The 9,897-nt window shown below is 43.5% G+C and overlaps 1 protein-coding gene across 1 annotated transcript; it reads right to left on the minus strand.

The window, feature by feature from the left end:
* Positions 1-542: 542 nt before the first annotated feature.
* LOC118367841 (urokinase plasminogen activator surface receptor-like) lies at positions 543-4,680 on the minus strand. The gene is made up of 5 exons (XM_035751537.2): positions 4,536-4,680; positions 4,084-4,200; positions 3,804-3,950; positions 2,423-2,533; positions 543-1,357 (listed from the first exon to the last, which is right to left on the minus strand). Exons 1-5 carry the CDS (start codon positions 4,648-4,650, stop codon positions 1,155-1,157), a joined length of 693 nt encoding a protein of 230 aa, XP_035607430.1. The 5' UTR covers positions 4,651-4,680; the 3' UTR covers positions 543-1,154.
* Positions 4,681-9,897: the final 5,217 nt, after the last annotated feature.

Here is a 9,897-nt window from a genome sequence, read left to right on the forward strand (position 1 = left end):
TGTTTTGTTAGACTTAATCATAATCTGCTGCTGGAAAACCCTATGTTATTGCTTTACATCCCCTGCTATATCGTGGATTGAGAATAACCTGTCTAACAGAACCCAGAAGGTGTTTTTTTGAAAACTCTAGCATAATCCAGGTAGACTAGGTTATTCCATAGAGCAGTGTTCTAGGTCCCTTACTTTATTCAATCTTTACTAATGACCTGCTACTGGCACTGAGTAAAGCCGGTGTGTCTATGTATGCTGATGACTCAACATTAAACACATCAGCTACTACAGCAAGTGAATTCACTGCAACACTTAATAACAAAGAGATGCAGTCAGTTTTAGAATGGGTGGCAAGTAATAAACTAGTCCTAAATATTTTTTAAAAAGAAAAACATTCTATTTGGGACAAACCATTCACTAAACCCTAAACCTCAACTAAATATTGTAGTGAATATTGTGGATATTTTTTATTTTTTATTCTTTGCCTCATTGAACTAGGAAGCAGGAGGTTGTGAGAATAAAGAGGCAGCTCATCTATTCAGTAATTCATATACTTTTCATATTTTTTTAATTTACAGAATTAATCTTGTTTATCAAGGAAACACATTAACACTGTACACATCCAGTGACATTTTTAATTTCAAGTATATTTCTGCTAGGTAAAAAATGGGATTCAATAGCCTTTTATGTTATTCAGAATGTTAAAAACAGGTGAAAGCTAACAATGCCAATGATTTGAAGCAATGTACCACACTTGCTTAGATTGGCAAATGCCTCGCCAAACATGCACGCCTCACTGACTCACGGGGCCTTGAGGAGAGAAGAGGATGGGTATGAGTGTGTGTAGGGGTTGTAGGATGGAAGTAGGTGTGGGTTGTTGTGGGTGTGTATTTTTTTGCGAGAGCTGTCCCTAAAATGAATTGGCTATAGTGCGTTCCGCAGGTGGCTGCAGCATTATGCTAGTGGGGGTGGAGGGGTTGAGTTAATCCAACACAATGTGACGCCCCAAGGAAGCATCCAGTGAAAGGGGCTATTCTATAACATTCATTATTAATACACACAACAGGTAGATAGTGGAGACTGGGGCAGTGGTGTGGGGAGATGGGGGGGACAATGACAGGGAGGCTCCTGTTACGATGGAGGTGGTGAAGGCAAGGTGTCTCTCAGTAGAACAGGGTGACAGAGACCATGGATGTCACCAGGATCAGGAGGCTCAGTCCGATGCTCTGGGCGTTGTTACACAGGTTGCCCTCGCAGCACTTCATCTCCATGCTCATGGTGGACCCTAGTGCTCGTGACACGTCTCCCGTACAGATGGTCTTGGAGGCACATCCCTTCATTGACATCTTCTCGCCACCCGTGTTCACTAGCAGCACACACAAGAACATGTTACTGTTATTCACAAGACTCAATGCTTCCCAAGCCCAGTCAACTCCTGATAAGTGCACATTGGATAAAACTTTCAGCCTATGGAATACTCCGGCAGGTGCTGATTCTGTAGGTACCAGATTACATTTGGACCTGGTGAAATGTGAAGATATACCGTCCACTAGGGGCAATGTGAGTGCCTATTACCATCTAGTAGGCTTGCTAGGGTGTTGTGATGGGGGATAGGGTGTTTAAGCCGCAAACTCCGGCTCCGAGGGTCGTGTGTTCAATCCCAGTGCAAGGAGCTCGTTTTTGTTTTAAGGCTTTCCCAAACCTTAACCAATCAGAATTATTACATAAACCTAAGTTTAGCCCTATCCTTAACCATTGGGAATTCATGCCTAAATGTACATGTTAGTTTCACTTTTAAGGAGTTTCACAGACAGCTAAGATACATCACCACGTCGTAATTAAAACATTGGGCCATGGAGTATTTTTTTTGCTGCAGTTAGGCCACGGTTGGAGGTTTATTTGGAGATTGGGAAACTTATCAGTGCAGTGCACACTCATTTAAAATACTTATTTATGCATTCATTTGTGGATATCCATCATCCATTTCGTATTATATCATAGGAATTGTAATTCATAACATATGTTACAAATTGCCAAATGTAAGATATGTTACTAATTCCAAAATATTTGTTGCTAATATTAGTTATGTGGCTAACGCTAACATTAGCTAGCAGTAGGGGTTAGTGTTAGCGGTTAGGGTTATCTAAAAGGTTGGGGGAAGGGGTAGCTAACATGCTAGGGTTGTAGGTGATGAGATACAAACGTGCAACCTTTGAGTTGCTAGACGTTCGCATTATATGCCCACCCATCCACTCCAACCAACCACCCTCCTTACATTTTTGTAACTATACCAAACATAACATGTCATACTAATTTGAGTGTCCTGGATTTACGTTTACTATGTCTAGTCTATGAGAGCAGTCTGAGAGACTAAAGGAAGAGGCTTTAGGAATGTAAAAAATGTGCAGATAACGTTAATCTGAAACACTACCTGTTGTTGAGATGCAGTGGTCCTCGTCTCCCAAGCAGCTCAGAGTGCTCATGCAGTCCGTTCCGATACAGGTGAAGCATGTCTTGCCATTAGGAAGGCCTTTAGTGGGCTCTAAAGGATAGGTGATTGCACTTTTCACTCCCAGCTCACCACAAATCAAAATAGATGAATTATATTCCTTATAATAGCCTATTCAGTGGCGACCTGTTATTCAGAACATTTTTTTGAGACCCACATTTTTTGCAAAAAAGTAAAGTAGGAAATACATTTGTAAAAAAATGCATGCATGTTATTTTGGCATTAATACGAGTATCATATCAGTTTGCAAACAATGTAAAAATATGTATATATTATTAAGTTAATAAAGCCGCCTACAAACATGATCTCGTTTTTGTTTTCTTTAGTAAATCAGCTCCAAAATGCAGGTGTTTCAGCCTAGATCCGTGCTTTCTATGGTGGTGGGGCAAGCCAGCAATAATTGGCTCATTGTTCTGTCACTCATGGGGACACTACGTCACGGCCAAGTAGTAAGGGTAGACATAGAAAATTGAAGCCCTTTGGCTCCTGCCATAGAATTACATTAGTAGTGCCCTTCCAATAAGGCTCAAGGTCATTGGCCACAGAAAAAAATTATGCCAAATCATGTTATATGTACAGTACCTTTTGATTGGACTGATCATGTCATCGTCTTACTTTCAAAATCCTTGCCATATGTCATATGAAGAGAAATAATGAAGAGAAATCGTGTCTGCTTACATGCCCCCTTTATTTATCATATGGTGCTGACTTGGTGTACAGGGAAAACACTGTAAGAATGGCCCATGTTCTGAATTCTGTCCCTGCACATTTCAAAAGTACTGACCAACTAGTTATATTGACTATGTCAGTCCTGGCTCGCTCAAAATTATCCCCTTGTCGTCCCCTTATAGGAACCCCATTTGTTTAAGCAAGTCAGCTTTATGAACTATGTTTTTTTTAAAGGCATTAAATGAGGCTGATGGACTGTTTCCCTGCCAGACAAGGCTCCGCTGGCTTTATGTAGACCTAACCGTTTGTGGTCACCCTTATAGTGCAATTAATGTATTGTTTGGAGTTGTTGTGTAGTGACTGCTTGCCCCACCAAGATTTACATGCTAAAATCGCCACGGAGCCTATTTAAATTATTCATCTTCCGCTATGTTGAAAACACGCGGCAGCCGTAGGGAGACATACCAATTTAATAATTGACATACTCTAGTTGATCAACTCAAACTTTCCTCATGGAACTATCAATTAAAATTATTCATTTCAATTCAGCCTTTCAACATGCTATTAAATTGAATGTTTTAATAGTAGCATTTATTGGAAACTAACAGCCTATAATTCTCATTGAGATAGTTACCAGGGACGCTTTGGGAGTTGCAGAGGTCCGTATTGCAGCATTTGCTGGCGATCGTTGTGCGCGCGATTCCGAAGTTCACTGATGTACTGAGACACCCAGCAGACACCGCGCAAGACTTCGCGTTGATATCCAATACTTTTCTATCACCTTGAAATGGAAAGAAGAGGTCGAGGCAAGCAAAAAAAACATACAGGTTAAAAAACGTTAAAAATGTAACCTAAATATTTGTTTTATCGTTAGGCTCAAATGTATGACCTAAATTAACCCGCCATTAATTTACCCGCATAGGATATGATCCGCGAGCTTCCACATTGGGCTGGATAAAGACAGTCAGTCTGCTTGTCGGTGCATGCTCCTGATTCTCCGGGTGTGCACTCAAAGCATTTGAGTGAATATGCTGAGAAGGTGAAAAGTTACAGCATCCGATTATTTAAAATTATTTTTATAAATGATCAAGGAGATAATAGACTAAAACGTGGACAATGTTTTCTTTGGTTGAAATGCATTTGTCATTCAAAAGGTAAATTCATCAATTCTGTTGAAGTTATTTATTGCTTCATTTTAGTAAAACTGTGGGCTATAGGCTAAGCTGAAATTGCAAAAAAAGTTCAATAATTGCTGAACTTGATCTTCAAAGCAGAATTAATACATTTCCATATTTAGAGATGTTTTAAATAAATGATAATCGAAATGCATGTTAACCGTAGGCTATAACCTAAATAGTCCTCTTACCTTTGGGAAGAAGCACGCTCACGAGGATGGGTACAATAAGGTGCATTTTGATTTGGAGCTGAAGGAGGTGAAATGATATAGGGTGTGTCGAGTTACAGCATTTATCTGTTATCATTTAGAGGTGTGGTTTGAATACAGTCTTCTGTTTGCCCAACACATACCATTTATAGAATGTGGTAATATCTTTTGAATTTTCATATTTGTTTTCTGTGGTTTTACATCCTGTAATTAAAATTCATTAACTTTTTTTCACTGCTTGGTGTTCTGCAAAACCTTCACAATTTCAAAATAAATGTCAAATTAACATTATTTTCTGCCTTTTTGCATAGTGCACATTTAAAGTAATGTTCTCAGATTGTTACAAGAAAGTTAAGAAACAATGTTCTTCTGTGGGAATTTCAGTACTTCAGCATAACATTTCCTACACATTTCATTGTGGTTCTATTTAAAATAATGTCTCAGAACGTTCAGAGAATGTTAAGAAAGTTCTTCTGTTAGAATTTCAGTACTTCAGCATCACGGTTTTGGCAGGTTTTACTCATGGCTCTATTTAAAGTCATGTTCTCAGAACATTAAGAACTTTATATACATTTTTTTTGAGTGAACGATGCATAACCAAACTAATTTCCATGTGTCCTATTTTTGATTGGAGTTCAAAACCATTAACTGAAGCTAGCAGTGTTATTAAAAGTATTTTTGAAACATTTTCACAGGACATTATTGAATTACTTTCAAATAACCTATCATATTCGTTCTCAGAATGTTAATAAAAGCTCCCATGAAAACTTACTCACAACAAGTAAGTTCTCAACATCTCTGCCTCATATTGACACAATCACTGTTTGCAGCAACTGGTTGTGGTCTGCCTTCTGTGTCAACTTAAATCTGTTTTTTTGTAACTCTTTTTGCAAGTGGTCTGCATACCCGTCTCCCTGAGCATGGTTATGCCCATGTATGGAAACAAAGCCGCCTATAGGCTGTTTGCCTTGTGCCTTGAGGCTGACAGCTGTTCATCATCCAGACAAGAAACACAGTAGTAAGTCTAGTGAACCTTGACTGATTCAGATTTTGCTGTGTTACAGCCCGAATTCAAAATTGATTCAATATATTATATCTATCCACAATACCCCATAATGACAAAGTGAAAACATGTTACATTTACATTACATTTAAGTCATTTAGCAGACGCTCTTATCCAGAGCGACTTACAAATTGGTGCATTCACCTTATGACATCCAGTGGAACAGCCACTTTACAATAGTGCATCTAAATATTTTAAGGGGGGGGGGGGGTGAGAAGGATTACTTTATCCTATCCTAGGTATTCCTTAAAGAGGTGGGGTTTCAGGTGTCTCCGGAAGGTGGTGATTGACTCCGCTGTCCTGGCGTCGTGAGGGAGTTTGTTCCACCATTGGGGGGCCAGAGCAGCGAACAGTTTTGACTGGGCTGAGCGGGAACTGTACTTCCTCAGTGGTAGGGAGGCGAGCAGGCCAGAGGTGGATGAACGCAGTGCCCTTGTTTGGGTGTAGGTCCTGATCAGAGCCTGGAGGTACTGAGGTGCCGTTCCCCTCACAGCTCCGTAGGCAAGCACCATGGTCTTGTAGAGGATGCGAGCTTCAACTGGAAGCCAGTGGAGAGAGCGGAGGAGCGGGGTGACGTGAGAGAACTTGGGAAGGTTGAACACCAGACGGGCTGCGGCGTTCTGGATGAGTTGTAGGGGTTTAATGGCACAGGCAGGGAGCCCAGCCAACAGCGAGTTGCAGTAATCCAGACGGGAGATGACAAGTGCCTGGATTAGGACCTGCGCCGCTTCCTGTGTGAGGCAGGGTCGTACTCTGCGGATGTTGTAGAGCATGAACCTACAGGAACGGGCCACCCCCTTGATGTTAGTTGAGAACGACAGGGTGTTGTCCAGGATCACGCCAAGGTTCTTAGCGCTCTGGGAGGAGGACACAATGGAGTTGTCAACCGTGATGGCGAGATCATGGAACGGGCAGTCCTTCCCCGGGAGGAAGAGCAGCTCCGTCTTGCCGAGGTTCAGCTTGAGGTGGTGATCCGTCATCCACACTGATATGTCTGCCAGACATGCAGAGATGCGGTCGCCACCTGGTCATCAGAAGGGGGAAAGGAGAAGATTAATTGTGTGTCGTCTGCATAGCAATGATAGGAGAGACCATGTGAGGTTATGACAGAGCCAAGTGACTTGGTGTATAGCGAGAATAGGAGAGGGCCTAGAACAGAGCCCTGGGGGACACCAGTGGTGGGAGCGCGTGGTGAGGAGACAGATTCTCGCCACGCCACCTGGTAGGAGCGACCTGTCAGGTAGGACGCAATCCAAGCGTGGGCCGCGTCGGAGATGCCCAACTCGGAGAGGGTGGAGAGGAGGATCTGATGGTTCACAGTATCGAAGGCAGCTGATAGGTCTAGAAGGATGAGAGCAGAGGAGAGAGAGTTAGCTTTAGCAGTGCGGAGCGACTCCGTGATACAGAGAAGAGCAGTCTCAGTTGAATGACTAGTCTTGAAACCTGACTGATTTGGATCAAGAAGGTCATTCTGAGAGAGATAGCGGGAGAGCTGGCCAAGGACGGCACGTTCAAGAGTTTTGGAGAGAAAAGAAAGAAGGGATACTGGTCTGTAGTTGTTGACATCGGAGGGATCGAGTGTAGGTTTTTTCAGAAGGGGTGCAACTCTCGCTCTCTCGAAGACGGAAGGGACGTAGCCAGCGGTCAGGGATGAGTTGATGAGCGAGGTGAGGTAAGGGAGAAGGTCTCCGGAAATGGTCTGGAGAAGAGAGGAGGGGATAGGGTCAAGCGGGCAGGTTGTTGGGCGGCCGGCCGGCACAAGACGCAAGATTTCATCTGGAGAGAGAGGGGAGAAAGAGGTCAGAGCACAGGGTAGGGCAGTGTGAGCAGAACCAGCGTTGTCGTTTGACTTAGCAAACGAGGATCGGATGTCGTCGACCTTCTTTTCAAAATGGTTGACGAAGTCATCTGCAGAGATGGAGGGGGGGGGGAGGATTCAGGAGGGAGGAGAAGGTGGCAAAGAGCTTCCTAGGGTTAGAGGCAGATGCTTGGAATTTAGAGTGGTAGAAAGTGGCTTTAGCAGCAGAGACAGAGGAGGAAAATGTAGAGAGGAGGGAGTGAAAGGATGCCAGGTCCGCAGGGAGGCGAGTTTTCCTCCATTTCCGCTCGGCTGCCCGGAGCCCTGTTCTGTGAGCTCGCAATGAGTCGTCGAGCCACGGAGCGGGAGGGGAGGACCGAGCCGACCTGGAGGATAGGGGACATAGATAGTCAAAGGATGCAGAAAGGGAGGAGAGGAGGGTTGAGGAGGCAGAATCAGGAGATAGGTTTGAGCAGAGGGAAGAGATGATAGGATGGAAGAGGAGAGAGTAGCGGGGGAGAGAGAGCGAAGGTTGGGACGGCGCGATACCATCCGAGTAGGGGCAGTGTGGGAAGTGTTGGATGAGAGCGAGAGGGAAAAGGATACAAGGTAGTGGTCGGAGACTTGGAGTTGGAGTTGCAATGAGGTTAGTGGAAGAACAGCATCTAGTAAAGATGAGGTTGAGCGTATTGCCTGCCTTGTGAGTAGGGGGGGAAGGTGAGAGGGTGAGGTCAAAAGAGGAGAGGAGTGGAAAGAAGGAGGCAGAGAGGAATGAGTCAAAGGTAGACGTGGGAAGGTTAAAGTCGCCCAGAACTGTGAGAGGTGAGCCGTCCTCAGGAAAGGAGCTTATCAAGGCATCAAGCTCATTGATGAACTCTCCGAGGGGACCTGGAGGGCGATAAATGATAAGGATGTTAAGCTTGAAAGGGCTGGTAACTGTGACAGCATGAAATTCAAAGGAGGCGATAGACAGATGGGTAAGGGGAGAAAGAGAGAATGACCACTTGGGAGAGATGAGGATCCCGGTGCCACCACCCCGCTGACCAGAAGATCTCGGGGTGTGCGAGAACACGTGAGCGGACGAAGAGAGAGCAGTAGGAGTAGCAGTGTTATCTGTGGTGATCCATGTTTCCGTCAGTGCCAAGAAGTCGAGGGACTGGAGGGAGGCATAGGCTGAGATGAACTCTGCCTTGTTGGCCGCAGATCGGCAGTTCCAGAGGCTACCGGAGACCTGGAACTCCACGTGGGTCGTGCGCGCTGGGACCACCAGATTAGGGTGGCCGCGGCCACGCGGTGTGGAGCGTTTGTATGGTCTGTGCAGAATGTTTTTAGACATTTATTACAATTGATTGAAAATGAAATACAGACATTCAATTGAAGTCGGGAGTTTACAAACACCTTAGCCAAATACATTTAAAATCACTTTTTCACCATTCCTGACATTTAATCCTAATAAAAATTACCTGTCTTAGGTTAGTTAGGATCACCACTTTATTTTAAGAATGTGAAATGTCAGAATAATAGTTGAGTGATTTATTTCAGCTTTTATTTCTTTCATCACATTCCCAGTGGGTCAGTGGGTCAGAAGTTTACATACACTCAATTAGTATTTGGTAGCATTTTGATGACTCGCAGGTCAGACGAAAAGTCAAAAAAATGAATTACAGTTTGTAGAAACATGTCAAACGATGTATATAATCTATCTTTGGGATGTTTTTAACATAAATTTTCAATAATGTTTCAACCGGAGAATTCCTTTGTCTTCAGAAATACGATGGAACACAGGTCGCTCTCACGGGAGCGAGCGTGATCAGCTCATGCCAGACATCTGACTCAAAGAGCTCTCCTTCCCTCATTCTTCACAGTAGAAGCATCAAACAAGGTTCTAAAGACTGTTCACATCTAGTGGAAGCCTTAGGGTGTGCAATATGACCCCAAAGACACTGTATATTGGATAGGCAAACCTACAAACCTCAGATTTCCCACTTCCTGGTTGGATTTTTTTCTCAGGTTTTTGCCTGCCATATGAGTTCTGTTACACTGACAGACATCATTCAAACAGTTTTAGAAGCTTTGGAGTGTTTTCTATCCACATCTACTAATAATATGCATATTTTAGCTTCTGGGATTGAGTAGCAGGCAGTTTAATCTGGACACCTTAATCATCCAAGCTACTCAATACTGCCCCCAGCCATAAAAAAGTTAACATACAGTATGTATCTGACTCAGGTTTGTTAGATCTCTCCACTGTAGTATCTGATTTGTGATGAGCTCCACCCCCTGCTCATGGCATATTCTGCTCCCAAGTGCTTCAATTTGACCTGCACCTGGTTCAAGGCGTTCCTCCCGAACGTTAACTACTTTCTTTCTCTATTTATTTAGTTTATTAATCACAGCAGTGATTAATGTGACTATCACTCACATAGACTTCTTGGCATGGTAAATGATGCATGATTCAATTCCTGCTGACTAACGTGTATTGG

Source organism: Oncorhynchus keta, chromosome 34 (assembly GCF_023373465.1).
Source record: "Oncorhynchus keta strain PuntledgeMale-10-30-2019 chromosome 34, Oket_V2, whole genome shotgun sequence".
NCBI classification, from domain to species: Eukaryota; Metazoa; Chordata; class Actinopteri; order Salmoniformes; family Salmonidae; genus Oncorhynchus; species Oncorhynchus keta.